At 38.8% G+C, this 20,981-nt stretch overlaps 1 protein-coding gene across 1 annotated transcript in view; it reads left to right on the top strand.

The window, feature by feature from the left end:
• The window catches only part of SLC19A2 (solute carrier family 19 member 2), a 34,919-nt gene extending 18,288 nt beyond the window's left edge, over positions 1–16,631 (top strand). The window contains exons 3-6 of the mRNA XM_004384093.2: positions 7,776–7,998; positions 9,137–9,329; positions 9,701–9,842; positions 12,380–16,631. Coding sequence (XP_004384150.1) covers positions 7,776–7,998; positions 9,137–9,329; positions 9,701–9,842; positions 12,380–12,508 — 687 coding nt within the window. The 3' untranslated portion in view covers positions 12,509–16,631. The remainder of the gene's footprint in view (positions 1–7,775; positions 7,999–9,136; positions 9,330–9,700; positions 9,843–12,379) is intronic.
• Positions 16,632–20,981: the final 4,350 nt, after the last annotated feature.

Below are 20,981 nucleotides of genomic sequence, written 5' to 3'. Positions count from 1 at the left end.
TATTAGATGTGAATAACCAAGAACAGCTCTGTACCTTCACTGTAGAGTTATTTATTTGGGAGGCTGTAAATATTCTTTTTGCCTTTGAATTAGTTACCCCTGGTCTTCTGAGCCTTATGGAAGGTGTCACCAGATCTAATACTAATCCCGCCACTAATTCTCAGTCTTAAGCTGAGTTAGGCTGCTCTTAAATGTAGAGTGGGTTAAACCAGATGATCCGTTAAGCTTTCCTTAACTCTAGAATACTGAGTTTAGTGAGCTGATTGGTGTGAAGAGACGCTGTCTTTTTCTTCTGCTTCCCAGGTACAACATGAACAGCTCCTTTTCTGCCTTGTTATTGGTAGTTGATGCCAAGTTGATTCCAACTCATGGTGACCCCTTTGTGCAGAGTAGAACTGCCCATAGGATTTTCAAAGCCATTTGGAAGCAGATCACCAGGCCTGTCTTCTGAAGTCCCTCTGGGTGGGTTCAAACAGCCAGTCTTTCGAATAGTAGTCAAGCATAATACGCTGCTATGATTCTTTTAATTTCAGTTGGGTCTGTTATTGCCCATCTCATTTCTTATTTGGGTATTTGCTTCCTTTCCTGTTTTTCTTTTGTCAGTTTGGGCAGTGGTTTATCAATTTTGTTGATCTTTTCAAAGAACCAGCTTTTGGTCTTGTTAACTCTTTCAATTGTTTTTCTCTTCTCTATTTCATTTAATTCTGCTCTCATTCTTATTATTTCCTCTCTTCTGGTGCCCAAGGGCTTCTTTTACTGCTCTCTTTCTGCTTGTTTGAGTTGTAGGATTAATGTTTTGATTTTGGCCCTTTATTCTTTTTGAATGTGTGCATTTATTGCTATAAATTGACCTCCGTGCACTGCTTTTGCTGTGTCCCAAAGGTTCTGGTAGGATGTGTTTTCGTTCTCATTTGATTCTGTAAATTTCCTTATTCCATCCTTAATTTCTTTAACCCGGTAGTTTTTGAGCAAGGTGTTGTTCAGTTTCCATGTGTTTGATTTTTTTTTTTCCTTGCTTTTTTTGTTATTGATTTCTGCTTTTATGGCTTTATGGTTAGAAAAGATGCTTTGTAATATTTTGATGCTTTGGATTCTGTTAGGCTTGCTTTATGGACTAATGTGTGGTCTATTCTGGAGAATGTTCCATGTGCATTGGAAAAGAAAGTATACTTGGCTGCTTTTGGGTGGCGTGTTCTGTATATGTCTATGAGATCAAGTTGGTTGACTGTGGCATTTAGATCTTCCGTGTCTTTATTGAACTTTTTTTCTGGATGTTCTGTCCTTCACCGAAAGTGGTGTGTTGAAAATCTCCTACTATTATTGTGACTTTGTCTGTCTCTGTTTTTAATGCTGTTAGAGTTTGTTTTATGTATTTTGGAGCCCTGTTGTTAAATGCGTAAAAATTTATTATGGTTATGTCCCTCCTGGTGTATTGACCCTTTAATCATTATATAGTGTCCTTCTTTATCCTTTGTGGTGGATTTTACTTTTAAATCTATTTTGTCAGAGATTAATATTGCCACTCCTGGTCTTAGTGTTGTTTGCTTGATATATTTTTTTCCATTCTTTGAATTTTAGTTTGTGTCTTTAAGTTTAAGGTATGTCTCTCGTAGGCTGCATATATACGGATCGTGGTTTTTTATCCATTCTTCCACTGTCTGTCTCTTAATTGGTGCATTTAGTCCATTTACATTCAGTGTAAATACTATGAGTTTAGTGCTATCATTTTGATGTCTTTTTTTGTGTGTTGTTGATAGTTTCTTTGTTCCACTTAATTTTCTGTGCCAAGTCATTTTTCTTTATATATTTTCTTTTCATCTTTTTCATTGTTGTTGATTTTGAACTTGCTGAGTCTTCATGTTTTTCTTTTTCTTAATTTTGATGTGTAGGATTTAGTTTCATTTGTAGTTACCTTAATATTTACCCCTACTTTTCTAAGTTTAAACCAGTCTTTTATTTATTTAGCCTTGACTTCCTCTTCATTTGAAAGATGTATTACTACACTTTTTAGTCCCTCTTTTTTGTTTTAATGTTGTCATCTTTTACATATTGATGTCTCTGTTTTCCTATTTTCAGTGTTTTAGCTTTGAATTATTTTTGTGACTTCCCTATCTGGGTTGATATCTGGTGCTCTGTCCTGTGTTCTAGTCTTGGATTGTTATCTGATATTATTGATTTTCTAACTAGAGGACTTTCTTTAGTATTTCTTGTAGTTTTGGTTTGGTTATTGCGAATTCCCTAAACTGCTGTTTGTCTGGAAATGCCCTAATTTCACCATCATATTTGAGAGACAGTTTTGCTGGATATATAATTCTTGGCTGGCAATTTTTTTCCTTCAAGGCTTTATATATGTCATCCCATTGCCTGCTTGCCTGCATGGTTTCTGCTGGGTAGTCCCAGCTTAGTCTTATTGACTCTCCTTTGTAGATGACTTTTTGTTTATCCCTAGCTACTCTTAAAATTCTCTCTTTATCTTTGGTTTTGGCAAGTTTGATTATAATATGTCTTGGTGACTTTCTTTTGGGATCTACCTTATATGGGGTTCAATTAGCATCTTGGATAGATATCATCTCATCTTTCATGATATCAGGGAATTTTTCTGCCAACAAGTCTTCCACAATTCTCTGTATTTTCTGTTATCCCTCCCCACCCCCGTTCTGGTACTCCAATCACTTGTAGGTTATTTCTCTTGATAGAGTCCCACATAATTCTTAGAGTTTCTTCATTTTTTTACATTATTTTATCTGATTTTTCCTCAAATAAGTTGGTGTCAAGTACTTTATCTTCAGACTCACTAATTCTGACTTCCATTGCCTCAGTTCTGCTCCTATGACTTTCTATTCAGTTGTCTAATTCTGAAATTTTATTGTTAATCTGGATTTCTGATTGCTGTCTCTCTATGGACTCTTGCAACCTGTTAAATTTGTCATTATGCTCTTCTCTAATCTTCTTAAGTTCCTCTCTTGCTTTGTCTGTGTGTTCCTTGGATTTTTCTGCATTTTGCCTGATCGCCTTCCTGATCTCTTGAAGAGTTCTGTGTATTAATCTTTTGTATTCTACCTCCAGTAATTCCAAGAAATTCTCTTCCTCCGGAAAATTTCTTGATTCTTTGTTTTGGGAGCTTGCTGAAGCCATCATGGTCTGCCTCTTTATGTGATTTGATATTGACTGTTGTCTCCAAGCCATCAATAAGTTATTATATTTATTTATGTGCTTACTGTGTCCTAGCTTCTTGTTTTGTTTTGTTTTGATATGCCCATATAGGCTGCTCACGTGAGCTGTTTTGGTAATTGGCGCCTTCGAAGCTCTAACGTCCTGTCACCAGGTGGTTAGATCCGTTACTAGGTATGTGAGCCCAGGAGTCTATTTACTTTTCTTGTATGGATTTAGCTCAGGTGTCGAGGTAGTCAGTCATCAAGTGTGTGGTACAGGCTCTTACCTACAGTCCTAGATGGGCAGGGGTGATTGGTGTAGGTACAGGTATCTGGCTGTAGTAGGGTGTCACGCGCTGAGCAAGGCAGGGGCTGATGGCTGCCCCTGAGTATCTGGGAGGAAAGCATGTCCGTGTTCCCTAGAACATGTACGTGGGTGGGTTTTGCAGCCAGACTATGAGCACTCAGTGCTATTGTCTGTAAGGACTGGGAGGCACCACTTATTCTTGGACCCCTGTCGCATGTGGCTAGGTGGCATAGGGGGAGCCACCAATCATCAGGCCCCTGATGTGGGGAGGTGAGGACCCTGCTTAATGAGCAGAACAGTGTCAAGTGTCATGAACCTGCCACTTCACCATATAGCTGATACAATTGAAATTAGGCTTCAGGTGTATACCCTGTTGTACTCTAGTAATGAGGGCCTATGCTGTTGAAATGGGCCCACACAAGTCTATGCAGGGGTGAAAGGCATTCAAAGTCTGTGAACCCCTTATGCTTGTGCCTAGGCAAAGGTGCTGTGCCTAACCTGAGTTTCTGGCTTAAGGGAGCCGGCAAATTATTTTTCCCTGTTTGTTAATTTGGTCCTCTCCAAGGCTGGGAGAATGGCTCAGGGTGGGTGACGGGTCTCCCTTCTGGCCCAGGAGACTCGGCAATGGCTGAAGCTGGCCCGAGACCCGGTGCAGAGTGGGTAGGGGGCAGGTAAATTGGAGAGAGGTTTTTACCAAAGCAGGTATTTTTTGATCCACGCAGTAGGTCAGACGCATGTACTTATTTTTTGCCAATTGAGCATTGCTTTTTACTTGTTCTGGAGGCTTGAATAGACTGTCCGCTGCTCGGTCTCTCCCGATATGGAAAACACCTCCTGAGCGCCACTGCTTCCCTCACTGCGCACGCCTACCTATCCAGCCTGAAGGTTGCCAGCTCCCGCCGGGTCAGGTCTGGCAACTCCTCGCTGCTTCTGAACTGTCTCTCCTTCCCCCTGCGACTCAGTCCGATTCCTCAACTTTGTCTTTGATGTTCAGGGCTCCTAGATTGTCATACATAATCGATTCACTTGTTTTTTCGGGTCTTTGTTGTAAGAGGGACCACAGGAAGCGTCAGACTACTCAACCATCTTGGCCCCGCCTCCCCCTGTCTTCCTTTTTCATTGTCCAGCTTTCACATGCATATAAGGCTATTGAAAAGGCCATGAGTTGGGTCAGGTGCACCTTTTAAACACTCTTATATGTGTGTTTGTTTATTGTCTGTTTTCCATACTAAAATGTGAATTTTATGAGGATAAAAACCTTGCCTTCTGTATTCCAGGTACCTAGAACATTGTCTAGCATGTAGTATGGGCATTTGGTAAATACCTGTTGAACATATAAATGAAGCATGAATGAATAGAGTATAAGAGAAGTCAACATTTGTTGAGCACCTGCTACACACTGAATACTACTCATTTAATTCTTCCAACAGCCTGTTGAGGTAAACATTAATTTCTATTTTGTAGTAAAAAAAACCGTAAAATTTAGAGAGTTTTCTCATATGCGTGTATGCAGGAATGCTCCTTCTGCATCTTCATCTTCATTGTCATAGCTCCCATTTATTTTGACTCTGGTACCAGATGCCATTTTGACTGAAGCTGCTAAGAACCTTAGATTCGTTATCTCATTTAATTCTTGTTAAAACTCTAGGACGTAGGCAACTGTGTCCTCGTTTTACAGATGAGGAAACTGAGGCTTGGGTTAAGTAAATTGCCCAAGGGCACAAAGGAAGTGACATAGCCAAAAGTTCCAGCCCAAATCTAATTGACTTTCAAAACCACTACAATAGACTGTCATTTCTTGAATGAGGGCAATAATTTTTTTAACTTTTTTTTTTCTTTAAAACAGCATCAAAACCCTTTCTTCAAATAAAATCTGAAACTAGAGGCCCAATGTGATAAACAAGTAAAAATTGAGCTGTTCACGTTGAAACAGGAATGAGGGTCTGAGAATCTTACCCTCTTGAGCCTATTCTATTCTGTACCCCACATGAGCACAGTTTGAAGGTCACTGATTTAGACAGAGCATTCGTGTTAGCTATGAAGCAGCTGAACATTTTGATGTAATGGAATTGTAATGGAGCAGATGTTTGTTCATTTATAAGGTATAATTTAGGGATGTAAATCGTAACACTTCAGATGCTTCTTTAGAAAGTATAATTCATATAAGCTCAGCATTTGAAACCCGAGAATAGCACAGAAGAAAGCAAGCAGATTACTGCCAGAGGCACTGACTGTAATCAGGAGACACCATCAATTTTTATTGAGTAGCCAGATAATAGATCCACTAGTTCTTAACTCCTCATGGCAGAATTCATTATGACAGAGATCTATCTTAAATCCTCAAGTTTGTTACACTGGCATGATTTTATGTAAAGTATGAGTCTTTTGGAGCCCTGTTGATCCAGTGGTTCAGAGCTTGACTGCTAACCAAAAGATTGGCAGTTCTAATCCACCAGCTGCTCATTGGAAACCCTGTGGGGCAGTTCTGCTCTATCTTGTAGGGTCGTTATCAGTCAGAATCAACTCTGGTAACGAATTTGTTTGTTTGTTTTGGTTATAAGTGTTTTAACTATGTAATAACAATGACAATAAGAAATTTATTGAGCACTTTTATAGTAAATACATGCATTATGTCATCTCAGTAGTCTTATTCAGGTAGGTATTACTACTATTATTATTATCATTTTCATTTTCCAGATGAGAAAACTGTTTCTTACTATTTATGTATCAATTTATGGCCGAGCTTCTGGACGTTCGTCAATTCTTTTAGTAGCAGTATTCTTTCAAGAATCTACTTTTTTTTTTTCTGATAACACTTTCAGCATCTTTGGAAGTTTTAGATATCACAAATGTTTTCAAAGTTTTACCAGTTAGACAAATGAGGCTAAATAGTAAAATTCTTTGAGGTAACTCAGTAAAACTGGTGGACTTAGTATGGAGAATGCTGAAAATGTACTAGGTGCCATTCACTCGACTCAACAAATGCATATGCATTTAGATAATGTTAACTATTGTCTTGTTCTAATTTGTTTAAATTCACAAAGTTTGCTCTCATAGAATGTCAGGAAATCAACATGATACCAGCACTATTTGGTTTTTACTTCTAGGTGATTAGCATTTTCTTTTAGCCTGTTTTTTTCCCCATGTGCCAGTAATTCTTTCTGTGAGTTTCCTTGGTTAAGCTCAACACTCCTCCCTGACTTCCCATAAAAAGGTTGTAGTAATAATTACTTAAAGGATTTCTCCCTTTGGGCTAAACGGTACAAAGAAGAAACCACTACAACAAGGTTGCTTAGGAATGGTGTGAGTAGGCAGAATGATGAAACCTTACCCAGTTCTCAGTCCAGTGAGATTAACATTTTAAGAAGAAAATGTCCTTTATTTACTTGTTAATCATTGCTATTTCATATAGCTAATAAATATATCATCTTAAGAGGAAAAAATAAAATATCTCTATCAACTTTATAAAAAGGATTCATACATAGTCTTGGGATGGTGAATGGCTCGGGGATGTCTTGGTTCACTCATTGCAAACACAGTTGCTTTATTAATTTACCACTTCATTATAATCATGATATTTCCCATTGCACAAATATTGAGTAATATAAAAAGTATAAGAAATAAAATCACTAATAACACCTCCCCCCCCCCCCACCGAGAGAACTATTGCTAACATTTTGGTTTATTTTTTTCCTAAGATTCCTGTCTTAACTACTCCTGTTCAATGAATCTGTCAATCTGTCAGCTGTAAGGAGTGTCTCACTGACTGATTATAACTGAACAGTGTTTTAATAGGGTTACTGTCTGTGTCTGTTGCTTATTAATGTTGCTTGCCATTGTGTATGGCAACATGGAATATCATCTCCCTTTGGCTGTGGTATGCAATCTGTGACCGTCTTTCTACCTTCATCTTGTAAACAGTACATCCTTTGCTGGGTTAATTGTTTATACAGCTGTGCTAATGGTTATGTTGTTGTATGCTGTTGAGTCGATTCTGACTCATAGTGACCCTATAGGACAGAGTAGAACTGCCCCATAGGGTTTCCAGGGAGCTGCTGGTGGATTCAAACTGCCGACCTTTTGGTTAGCAGCCTGAGTTCTTAACCACTTTCCCACCAGGGCTAATGGTTATAGAGCATGTAAAGCAAAAATTGTATAAGAGCTTACTTTTTCCCCAGATGGAATAAATTAACTGCTAATAGATTTTTTTATACCAAAGAATAGACAGTTCATTTTTACAAGAAGAATAAAAAATCTGTTAAGTCTGTACAATTGCCTTCATGATGTTTGGGCTTTGTTTCCCTTTTGCTCTGCAGGAAGCCAAGCCAGATCATCTCCTTGTGCTAAAGGTACTATGGAATGATTTCCTGATATGCTACTCCTCTCGCCCTCTGCTCTGCTGGTCGGTGTGGTGGGCCCTTTCCACCTGTGGCTATTTTCAAGTCGTGAACTACACACAGGGCCTGTGGGAGCAGGTGATGCCTTCTCGCCATGCTGCTATTTATAATGGTGGTGTGGAGGCTGTTTCAACCTTACTGGGTAAGCAACACAGTAGAAGGTGGGATGGAGGGGGAGATTCCTCTGGTAGTTAAGCCACCTGTAATCAGATTTGCTCGCCCTTTCCAAATTTGTAGTAGTCCCAAAGAATAATTTACTTATTTTGAGCTCTGGTTTTATAATTTAGGAGGAAAATTTGGAAGTGCCCAAGTGGTGAAGAAATATGACTAACAAACTTGAATTCTTTGTAACCTTTGGGGAGAACCTAATGTAATGATTTTCAAAATTGTTTTCTTTGCTTATCCAAGTATCCATTATCTCTGTATTTACCATGTGGTTTTGTCACTTGATGTGAAACTTTGAGTATCAGTATGCAATAGTTTATAACAACATCTGTGTAGCGCTTTAATAATGTTCTAGGTGCTACTCTTAAGGACTTTACGTATATTAACTCAGCCCTCACAAAATGCCTAAGATAGGAAAGTTATTATCCCCAATTTACAGCTAAGGAAACTGGAATACAGATAGATTAATAACTTGCCCAACGCTATACAGATTGTAAGTATTAAAGTCAAGATTTGTACTCAGACAGGGTGGCTCCAGAGCCTGTGCCCGTGACCGTTACACTGTTTTCCCTTTCTGATTTGTTGACCTACCTCAGTAAGTTGTTGAGAGGCTCTACATGATTTCTGAAAACACTTTTAACTATGCCTGGCACTTAAAAAGGACTTAAGTACATTTTAGCTTCATTATCATCACAATCATTTACCAAAGGGCAGAGAATCCCCTTTGCCATGCTTTAGACTGCTCCTTGGTTTAAATGCTAGATGACCCATTCTGCCATATTGACAGGCTAAAAGCATTAGTCTTTTTTGACCCTTCCCTCTGCTTCAGCCCCAGTAGTATTTTTTCCTTAGCAGTATCCCTGGGTCTGTGATCTCCTTTTCCATCTCACTGTCACCTGCCCTGATTCAGTCTTTCATCATCTCTCAGTGGCTCCATGTTGTTTATTCCATTGAGTCCAAAATTCTCTGCTTGAGTTCAAGGCTGTCTAAAATCTTGAGCTACCCTATTTATAAATTTAGAGATTTTAAAACTTAGTCATCTAAACTGATTGTTTTATTTATTGAAATTGTATTTGTTTAGCAAAATAAATTACTTTTCTCTTTTTGTTTTGTAGGTGCTGTTGCCGTGTTTGCAGTTGGTTATATAAAAATATCCTGGTCAACTTGGGGAGAAACGACATTGTCTCTGTTTTCACTCCTGATTGCTGCCACAGTGTATATCATGGACACTGTGGGTAACATTTGGGTGTGCTACGCATCCTATGTTGTCTTCAGAATCATCTACATGCTACTCATCACTATAGCAACGTATGTGTTTTGGTTCAAAGAAGCATTAGGAATATTGTGACAGGATAAACTTGGGTTTCTTTATAGACCGAGAAATTCAATTTTCTGGTTAAAAGAGGCAAAAAGGATGAAAGATTATATTGTATGTGTGTTATCAGTTTTTCTCCTGAGGAAGCATGTAGGCAAGGTTTGCTTATTCCCTTGTTTATATATTCCTACTGTTCTCAAGTGTTTGCATGAAATCTACATCATTCAGCAACAAAATGCCTGTCACTTAATTGGGAAGGGAATTGACAGTAGAAAGAAGGGGCTTCTCTTCACATTTAAGGTAAAAATTATAACTATCCAGGAAGTAATCTTGCTTATTTATTCTTCTTTATTTATTTCTAAAGTTTCCAGATTGCTGCAAACCTCAGCATGGAGCGCTATGCCCTAGTGTTTGGTGTAAATACCTTCATTGCCCTGGCACTGCAGACTCTGCTCACTCTAATTGTGGTAGATGCCAGTGGTCTTGGCTTAGAAATTACCACTCAGGTAAGATGATCTCTGTTTCAGAAGGTATCATAACTTGATCAGGTGACAGAAGTGGAGCATGCTTAATGAAAACAAGTTCCAATGATATAAACCCATTGCTGTGGAGTTGATTCCTACTCATATCGACCCAAAAGACATAGTGGAACTGCCCCATCAGGTTGCTAAGGAGCAGCTGGTGGATTTGACCTGCTGACCTTTTGGTTAGCAGCTGTGTTCTTAACCACTGTGTCACCAGGCTCTTCCAACAATATAGATAGATACAAAGCAAAAAAGTGAAAGTGTCCCCTCCTTCCTTTAGTCATCCTCCATTCATAGTTCTTTTTTACTTAGAGGATGTTGGGGCCATCAGTTTTTGTTTTTTTTTCTTTTCTTTTATTAGACCCTAGAACCATCCTGAGTATACCCAACTAGCCCATTGGGACTATTTTAGGTGAGAAGTAATAATGGTTCCTTCCAAGCCAAGTTCTTCTGCTCAACCATTTATTCCTCTCCATGCTTAATTCTATGCCTAGAATATTGTACCCCATGTTTGAGATGCCCTGCTTCATGTCACAGCTCTCTAAGTCTCCTCCTTTCTTTATTTAAAACATCCCTTACCCAAATACCAAAGTAATGACTTGTATTGACAAATAGTGTAATGATTCTTGAAATATGACCTATTGAGAAAACACCTGCATAAACACTCAGGATTAAATGGATACTTTAATTCATTCGGGAATTGTATATGCCTTCATGGAGCCCATGTGGGGCAGTAGTTAAGAGCCTGGCTGCTAACCAAAAGGTCGGCATTTCGAGCCTACCAGCTGCTCCTTGGAAACCCTTTGGGGCAGTTCTGCTCTGTCCCATAGGATTGCTTTGAGTCAGAATTGAGTTGATGGCAATGGGTTTGGTTTGGGTTTATATACCTTCATGCACTGTGAATTTGTAAGCAGGGCTTGCTCTGTACTTTGGCTAAATGGGCATTTGAATAAGAAGTTCCTGCTCCAACCCAGCCCAGCCCAGATGATTCCTTGCCCATTATTCTCTCCATACATACTACCTGATATTCCACACTTACCTGTTAGTTTTCTTAGAAGTCAAAGACCCAACATGTTGGCAGTAATTATCTTTGTTTTTATTGAAGAGATCTAAAAGAGAAATAATAATGTGTATTGTGGAGCCTCGTGGCACAGCGGTTAAGAGCTATGGCTGCTAACCAGAAGGTCGGCAGTTCGAATCCACTAGCCACTCCTTGGGATCCCTATGGGGCATTTCTTCTCTGTCCTGTAGGGTCACTGAATTGGAATCAACTTGACGGCAACGGGTTTGGTTTGGTTTGGTTTTGGTAATGTGTATTGCGTGCCTTCTATGTGCCAGGTACTTTATATAGAATTTTGCAGGGTTGTTGTCAGGATTAAAGATAAAGAAAATAAGAGAGATGTTAAGTGATTTATTTTAGGTCACGCAGTTTATAATGGTGTGGCGGAACTAGGACTTAAACCAGTGTCTGTCTAACTCTAACACCTACGCTTCTCCCAGGTCTTCACTGTGCTACCTCAAACAAGGAGACAAAAGTGGGAGCTTATTACTTTCTATATGTTTCACAATTACTACCAGAAGGAAAAAAACTGAGAAGACCTCTCAAGGGTTAGGTGCTCACTTCTGAGGTGAAGAGTGGGAGAAAATTAAGCACCTGCCGTGCTGCCTGTTCCATGAGGAAGAGTTTCCAGGTCTAGTTGAGGGAAACACACAGCTGACATTTGAAGCTGAATTTAACAGCATATTCTTGCAGAAAGGGTGGGTTTAAACACATGGAATAATAGGATTTTATGGGCTGCGCCCTAACTGCCATGATTAATTGTTTTCTTATAGGAAAATGTATCCAAGCTTACTTGACTCAAAAGACTTAGGGCCACATTCTTTTTATAAACTTTGATTCAGCTTATATTTAGTAAGTGGTATTTAAGAAAAAAAAAGATATTGATAAACATTAAAATGTTGACTTAGGAAAGATTTTTTTTTTTAAAGTCATCCTATAATGGCATATGTTTGACCTTCTACTGCCCTCTACCAGGGAATGAATGGAGGTTCCTATCTTCAGAACTTAGCCTGTTGTTCCCACCTATCAGCTTGAGGGTAGAGACCATGATACAATAATAACAACAACAGTAAAAGAGTAATATTAACAACATTAGCATTACGCTGGTATTTACGTGCACAATCCTACCTTTTTAATTATTTGAAGGTATTATGAACACTATTTTGTAAATGAAGAAGTCAAGGCTCAGAGAAGACAAAGTATCTTGGTCAAGGTCACACAGCTAGTAAGGGATGAAGCCAGAACTCACACTCAGGCAGCCAGGCTCCAGTGCCACCATGGTGTACTGCCTCTTTGCGTTTTCGGTGCCTGGCACATGGTGTAAACACACAAGTGTTTTTTGAAGTTTACTGAGAAGCTCTGAATATGCCTTTAAAATATAGAGAATGTTCACATGTGTGAAAGGAAACAGTTCACCTGCTAATTTTTAATTCTGTAAATGACTACTTTCCCCCTTTAGTTCCTGATCTACGCCGGCTATTTTGCTCTTATTGCTGTGGTTTTCCTGGTTAATGGCACAGTCAGTATTATGAAGAAATACAGAAAGCAGGAAGATCCAGAATCAAGTTCTCAAGTAACCACTTCATAATATACTACTGAAAACCACCTTCTTGTAGCAAGAACTCTGCATAGCAACTGTGCCTGGACGTATTTAATTTTTTAAGGTGTAGACATATATTTATGAATGTGCATTTCATGGCTTCAGAGCAGCCACTTGACTAATACCTTGTGTTCTTGGACAAATACAATGCTATTCAAAGGAGCCAGAAATGAAGTTTATTTCGTGGATTATTTATGAGAGCTAATTTAAGGATAACTTTTTCCTGATTCAAAAGTGAACTTGATTTTGAAATTAAGTAATCAAGAGCAATCAAGCATCACATGGCTTGTATACTTGATCAGCGAGTGAGTTGGATGTTTTAAGTGTCACGTACTTCTGAACCCCCTTGGCCAGAAGCTTGGCCTGGTGGCACCAGAGTTTCATGGGGCCCACAGGATGTGATAGTCGAGATGGAAATATGTTCTAACAGCACCTGCCTCTATTCAACTTAATTTTTATTTCTGTGTTTACCCATGTGCATTTGTGTTTCTGCAGATGAAAATTGTTCTTACTGGCAGTATTTGTTCTGATTTAGTATTCTATAAGGAGTATATGTCATTTCTAATTTTAAGTTATTTTTTAAAATTCACTGTATGAGTGTTCTTGGTTACTGTCTTGACAGTTATGTACTTGTGTAGAATTTCTTTAGAAGTACATTTTTGCATTGTTCGTATGCTTCCTAGAGAAGCTCATGTAGTTAGGAAAGAAGGCAAGTTTTGAAGCCTGCTAACAATCTAAACGAAGAGACCTAATCAGAAAACTTAAGGTAGGCCTACTGCTTTTCTTTAATTCTTCATTATGAAAGACTATCAATTCCATGATGAAAAGTTAGTATATGGGGTAAGGCTTTAACTAGACCATTTTTTATTTGCATTCCCTCTATTTCCAAAATAAGATGAAAAAGTTTTGTTTTGTTTTTAATAACTTCATCTCCATTTATAGCTTTTATATTGTTTTGTCCTTCTTATACAAGATAATAATGTCATTAGGACTTGGGTTATTCCGAGGCCTTTTTCATAAACTGAGCATCTTTTTAATTATTTCAGTGGGACAGAAACTCAGACTCGATTCCTGGATTTTGTGCATTAGATATGTCTTTGTTTCTAAGGGTGGATAATCCTTAAAATAAGGATTGCTAGTGATTCTATTTCCAAGTTACGTGAAGAAACGTTCTGCATACATTTAATTTTGAAATCAGTCTATGAAGTAGCTGCAGTGTATGTGAGATATGAGAACTATTTTAAATTTTTGAAAAAGCCAATTTTGTTGCCTTGTCTCGAAAAGATGTTTAGGTAGGTGCTTTTAACTAAGATGTTAACTTTTTTAGAATGACACAGCTAAGCAGTGTTAATAATGTGAAGATTGTGAAATTGATGTATTCAATTTGGTTTAAGCCAGAATCCTAGAAGCAAATGAATGGGGATAAGTAGGTCATTTTTCATTCACCTTCCTTTCCAAATAAAGGAAAGGAAAGGAGCACTGGGTAAAGAAGGAAGGGGAAGTGATGTCTGAAAAGTAGCAGCCATGCTGATCAGTAATCTTTACCTAGCGCCTGAGCACCTTTCTCCCCTATCCCGTTCCTTTACCCTTTTCTAGATTTTGGACAGGAGGTAAAAGTGACTAAGACTGAACCAAGGTCTTGGTAAAGCCTGCACAGGCACCGTAAGAAGCTGAAAATACTGTTTGTTCCCACAATCACTGATTTGAAAGTTCCCAACACAGGCAGCTGCTGTGTGGATGGAATTAAAGCCACTACATAGAATAGCCTCTTACAGATTTTCATAAATACTAGTCACAGTGAGGGCATTTCTCTTGGGGATATGGTACAGGGGGGAGACTGATGCTAGTCCTATTGTATTTTGTTTGGCTGTCCTCATGTTTTTTCACCCCAGCCTGTAGTCCCCCTCCTTACTCCAACCTCCAGGGACTTGTGGGGAACAAGGATAGTCAGAGGCAGAAGAGGATTTGGGCTGGGACTCTGGAGACTCCTCCCCTTCTCCCCCCTCCCCCTTTTTCCCTTCCAGCTGCTCTTTGTCACTGGCTCTGATGGGTGTTTACCTGGCTGTGTCGCTTCTCTGTATTTAGCTGCAGTGATCCTTTAGCTGGTTGGCTCAGAAAAATCTGCTTTAGGTGCCCTGTGATACTGGGCATCAAGGGAATCCATTCTTCCCCTTTTTGATGTGTTCTCCCCTGTACTTTCCAGATTCTTACTGTGTTATAGCTCCCAGTGGGGTATTGGTGATCCATGTGATGCAGGGCCTGTCAGTATCCAGCTGCCTGTAAGGGAGAGGATAACTTGTACCTGCCCTGCCTGCCGCTATGAAGGTGTCTGCCTTGTGGATCATGGGATCTCCCTGAGGGGAACTGGGGGGTGGGGATAGTCATAAAGGAGAATGTCCTACTTGGGAGGGCAGGAAGCAGAGAAACTGGACAAGAAATGGACCTGGGGAATGGGAGTTTATCTTGCATACCTGAAGGTTGGGTCTCTTCACACAGAGACTCAAAAAGAGACCCCTGCTTCAAATTTACCTCTTCCATTCCCAGAGCTAGTCCAGGGCTTAGAAGGATGCCCTTGGTTTGTAGGTCCAGTGTTGTCTGTCATCCATTTAAGTGTTCCCACTTTCAAGTGACAGTCCTCTCCTTGGCGCTGCCATGGGCAGAGCATGTCTGGCATTGTGGCCTGACTTTTACGCCCTAATCTTAGTTGAAGAAATATATGCACAGGAGTCAAAGAGATGTCTTTATATCTGACTGTACAAAAATGAAGTTTTATGTTTTTTTTTCTTTCCGGTGCAATAAAGTTTGTTTTGGCAGAGGAAAAAAAAAGTAGCAGCCACCAACTTTATATTTGGTGAATTTTGCTTTGCTTTGGGTTTTTTGCTGCATAGGGAATTGTTTACTCAGAAACAAATAGGGAAGTGGTGTTTGAGGGATTTTATTTGATTTTTTTTTTTTTTAAATAAAATGGACTGTGGTACAATAAATTGTTCACATTACCAAAGCAATATTTTCCTGTAATTTAATTTGAAGTTGTGGCACACAACCTAAGCCTTTACTTATTTAAGACGAATAAGTTCACGTCTTGGTGTGTGGCCATGTTTGTAGAATGCTAAATCCAGTCTTGAAGTTGTGTGCAGTTTTCCAAAGAAGTGAAAATGATTTGTTGTAACTTTTTATTCAATTCTGTGTAGACTATAAAAAATTTTTTTATTAAATAAATGTTTTACATTCTGTTTCCTTTTTTATTAAAAAATTATTTAAACGTATCATCTGTTTCAGCAAGAACATTGATTACATCTTTTAATAATTTCTCCTAGGACAAATTTCATATTACATCTTTCCCTCTCCCTAGTCTTCTTAACTAACGTTCAGTCAACCTGTTAATTCTTTCATTGTCTTGTGATCTTTACTTTTGATTCTTCCTCTTTATTACTGTTGTTTTTCCAATTTTCCCTGGCATCACTTTGCGCTGTTGTTTTTCTTGGTCTTTAAATCTTGGTACCTGTCTGTCTCTTTTTAAAGCATTGTTCCATTTAGAAACCTAAAAGATCCATACTCGCTCTGATGTTAACTAAATTTTAAAAATAAAGGAAAATAAGTCAAAGCAATGGCAGAAGGTACCATCTTGTTTTGAAACTTTATAAAACCTTTCCTCCACCCCAAAATATTCTGATACCCATCAGTTAAAAATCATTGTTCATTATATCCCAGAAATTAAATCAATCTTTTTTCACAGTATCCAAATCAGTACCTTCCCTTTCATATTCCATTCTAAAACCTATTTCATTGAAGCATTTCATTAACTAACACCAAAGGCTAGGAAAATTTTCATGCAAAAAAATTAATTAAAAATACAGAATTTTCTATGTCTACAGTTACATCCTCTGTTCTTATTGCCTTTTAGATTGTAAGCCTTCTGAGCAGGGACCATGTCTTATTTTTGTCCTTTGTTGCAAACTACATCCTGGTGCCAAATGAATATTGAATTGTAATGGCTTGTTTATGTGATGGACTCAACATAGTTACCTCCAGTACTACATAGCTACATGTCCATGTTTTTAAAAAGCCACATCAACAAAAAACATTAAGATTAAAGTGCCTGTTGATGATCTCTAGTCTGCCGGATGCTTTTGTCAAGGCATTGTTGTGCTTTAATGATAGAAACTGAATGATAGCTACTTGTTTTGCTTTTTATGGCATCCTCCCCATAACTGATACCTTACATTTGTTTAACTTGTACTTTGGAAAAGGCGTTTGTGAACATTATCTCCTTTGATTCTGGAAAAGGATCTTTCAGTACTACATATTCCTCTACTTCTTTCAGAAAGTAATACTGATAGAAGAGAGTTCAAAATGTGAGATTTGCCACTCAGTTAAATCTGTGATACTTTTGGGAAGTCACTCTATTGAGCCTTGGTTTCCTCATCTGTAAGTGGGGATGATACATATCTCACAGGATGGTTGTGAAGGAATGAGAGAACATACATGAAGACACCTGTCGCATTACTGGGCACCAAATAGGGTATTGAAAAATCAGTTACTTTCCCCTTACTCTCCATTTACTGTTAATTTGTAGTTATCTCAAAATCACACTCTCAAAGGATACTTTTCTTTGAATGTTTCCATGAAAATGAAATCAATCAGAGGCTTTTAAAAGCCCTCTTCCCTTTTTTATTCATATTTTGGAAAGCACTTCACTTTTTCAAAGATGAAGAAGTCACGGCTCCTGCCCTTAAGGAACTTAAAATGTGTGATAGGAAAAGATAAGTAGAATACACAACTAATATAAGATAGTGTGTCAGGCATCATAACAATCAAAAGCCTTGGGTTGCGAAGAGAGCAAATAAATACATTGGGAAAATCAAGAGTTGCTTCCTGAAGTAGGTGGCATTTGAGTTGGCCATACAGAATGGGTAGGATTTTAACAGAGATTTGGAAAGAGGGAACTCTGTAGTAGGGAAAGGGGCATAAAGTATTAGGACAGAAAGTGTGGAGGTATATATAAGACGGTACAATTAACAAGAAATATGTGTAGAGGAATAGGTTAAGATAAAGTTGGAAGACAGTTTGGGGGCTGTCTTAGGGTTATCTAGAGAAACAGAACCAGGGAAAGAGAGATTTATTTTAAAGAATTAATTCATGCGATTGTGGGGGCTGGCAAGTCCAAGATCTGTAGGTCAGGCAACAGGCTGGAGATTCCATCCATCTTGTGTCCCAAAATCCATAGGTCAGCAATGAGAAGAGTGGAGAAGTTCTGGCAAGATGTCTATTTACAGTCTGGAGGTGGAATATATCCTAGGGAAAACTCCATTTTGCTCTTAAGGCCTTCAATTGATTGGATGAGGCCCACCCACATTATGGAGGGTATTCTGCTTTACTTAAATCCAGCTGGTTTAATCACATGTAACTACTTCATAATGGCAACTAGACTAGTGTTTGGCCAAACAACTGGGCATCATAGCCTAGCCAAGTCAACACATAAAAACTAACCATCATAAGAACGGGAACCAAAGATGCCCTTTATCACCATTCTTATTCAATATTGTGCTGGAGGTCCTAGCCAGAGCAATTAGGATAGAAAAAGAAATTAAAGGGCATCCAAGTTGGTAAGGAAGGAGTAAAAGTATCTCTGTTTGCAAATGATGTGATCTTATACACAGAACACCCCAAAGAATCCACAAGAAAACTACCGGAACTAATAGAAGATTTCAGCAAAGTATCAGGATGTAAGATAAACATAGAAAAATCAGTTGGATTCCTCTACACCAACAAAGAGAACTTCCAAGAGGAAATCACCAAATCAATACCATTTACAATAGCCCCCAAGAAGATAAAATACATAGGAATAAATCTAACCAGAGACGTAAAAGACCTATACATGAAAACTCCCAAGACACTACTGCAGTAAACAAAAGAGACCTGCATAAGTGGAAAAACATACCTAGCTTATGGATAGGAAGACTCAACATTGTGAAAATGTCAGTTCTACCCAAAGCAATCTACAGATACAATGCAATCCCAATCCAAATTCCAACAGCATTTTTTAAATGAGCTGGAGAAACAAATCACCAACTTCATATGGAAAGGGAAGAGGCCCCAGATAAGTGAAGCATTACTGAAGAAGAAGAATAAAGTGAGAGGCCTCACACTACCTGATTTTAGAATCTATTATACCTCCACAGTAGTGAAAACAGCCTGGTACTGGTACAACAACAGATACATAGACTAATGGAACAGAATTGAGAATCCAGATATAAATTCATCCACCTATGAGTAGCTGATATTTGACAAAGGCCCAAAGTCCATTAACTGGAGAAAAGACAGTCTCTTTAACAAATGGTGCTGGCATAACTGGATATCCGTCTGCAGAAAAGCTGAAACAAGACCCATACTTCACACCATGCAGAAAAACTAACTCAAAATGGATGAAAGTCCTAAATATAAAATCTAAAACAATAAAGTTCATGGAAGAAAAATAGGGACAATGCTAGGAGCCCTAATACATGGCATGAACACAATTCAAACCATAAGTAACAATGCACAAACACCAGAGGACAAACTAGATAACTGGGAGCTCCTAAAAGTCAAACACTTACGCTCATTGAAAGACTTCACCAAAAGAGTAAAAATACAGCCTACAGACTGGGAAAAACTTTTTGGCTACGACAAATCCGATCAGCGTCTAATCTCTAAAATCTACAAGATACTGCAAAACCTCAACAACAAAAAGACAAATAACCCAATTAAAAAATAGGCAAAGGATATGAACAGGCTCTTTGCCAAGGAAGACATTCAGGTGGAGAAAATGCTCGTGATCATTAGCCATTAGACAAATGCAAATCAAAACTACAGTGAGATACCATCTCACCCCAACAAGGCTAGCATTAGTCCAAAATACACAAAATAATAAATGTTGGAGAGGTTGTAGAGAGACTGGAACACTTATACACTGTTGGTGGGAATGTAAAATGGTACAGCCACTTTGGAAATCGATTTGGCGCTTCCTTAAAAAGCTAGAAATAGAAGTACCATATGATCCAGCAATCCCACTCCTTGTAATACATCCTAGAGAAATAAGAGCCATCACAGGAATAGATATGTGCACACCCATGTTCAATGCAGCACTGTTCACAATAGCAAAAAGGTGGAAACAACCGAGGTGCCCATCAGTGGACAAATGGATAAATTATGGTATATTCACACAGTGGAATACTACACAAGATAAAGAACAACAATGAATCCATGAAACATAGCATAGAGGAATCTGGAAGGTGTTAATGCTGAGTGAATTTAGTCAGTTGCAAAAGGACAAATATTGTATAAGACCACTATTATAAGAACTCAAGAAAAGGTTTAAACACAAAAGACAACATTCTTTGATGGTTATGAGGGTGGGGAGGGAGGGAGGGGTATTCACTAACCAGATAGTAGACAAGAATTATGTGAAGAGAAGGACAACACACACTACAGGGGAAGTCAGCACAACTGGACTAAACCAAAGCTACGAAATTTCCTGAATACAGCCAAACACTTGGCAGAGGCCTGGGGACCATGGTTTCGGGAAACATCTTGGTCAACTGGCATAACAAAGTTTATTAAGAAAATGTTCCGCATCCCACTTTGGTGAGTAGCTATCAGGTCTTAAAAGCTGGTGAGCAGCCATCTAAGATGCATCAGTTGGTCCCAGCCCACCTGGAGCAAAGGAGAATGAATTACACCAAGGACACAAGGAAAGTCTTAGCCCAAGACACAGAAATGGCCACATAAACCAGAGACTTCATCAGCCTGAGACCAGAAGAACTAGATGGTGCCCCAGCTACTACTAGTGACCGCCCTGACAGGGAAGACAACAGAGAGTCCCTGATGGATCAGGAGAAAAGTGGGGTGCAGAACTCAAATTCTAGTAAAAAGACCAGACTTAATGGTTTGACTGAGACTGGAGGGACCCCAAAGACATGACCCCTGGACTCTGTTAGCCCAAAACTAAAACCGTTCCTGAGGCCAACTCTTCAGACAAGGATTAGACTGGACTATGGGACATAAAATGATACTTGTGAAGAGTGTACTTCTTAGCTCAAGTAGATACATGAGACTAAGTGGGCGGCTCCTGTACTGAGGCGAGATGAGAAGGCAGAGAGGGTCAGGAGCTGGCTGAATGGACACAGGAAATCTAGGATGGAAAGGAGGAGTGTGGTGTCACAGTATAGGGAGAGCAGCTAGGGTCACGTAACAATACATAAATTTTTGAATGAGAGACAACTTGAATTGTAAACTTTTGCTTAAAGCACAATAAATAAAAGCTAACCATCACAGTCTACCCCTTGTCAACTTGGCACCCATAAGCATCTCCTTAAACCATACTTAATCTCCAAATGAAGACAATAACAAAGTCATACTTACGCCTAACAGGGTACAGTTCTCCTGCGTACAGCCAAAAACACACTAACCACTTTCCCAGAGA

This window comes from Trichechus manatus, unplaced genomic scaffold, assembly GCF_000243295.1.
Source record: "Trichechus manatus latirostris isolate Lorelei unplaced genomic scaffold, TriManLat1.0 scaffold00117, whole genome shotgun sequence".
NCBI lineage: Eukaryota > Metazoa > Chordata > Mammalia > Sirenia > Trichechidae > Trichechus > Trichechus manatus.
This window is presented reverse-complemented; position numbering and strand designations above follow the sequence as displayed.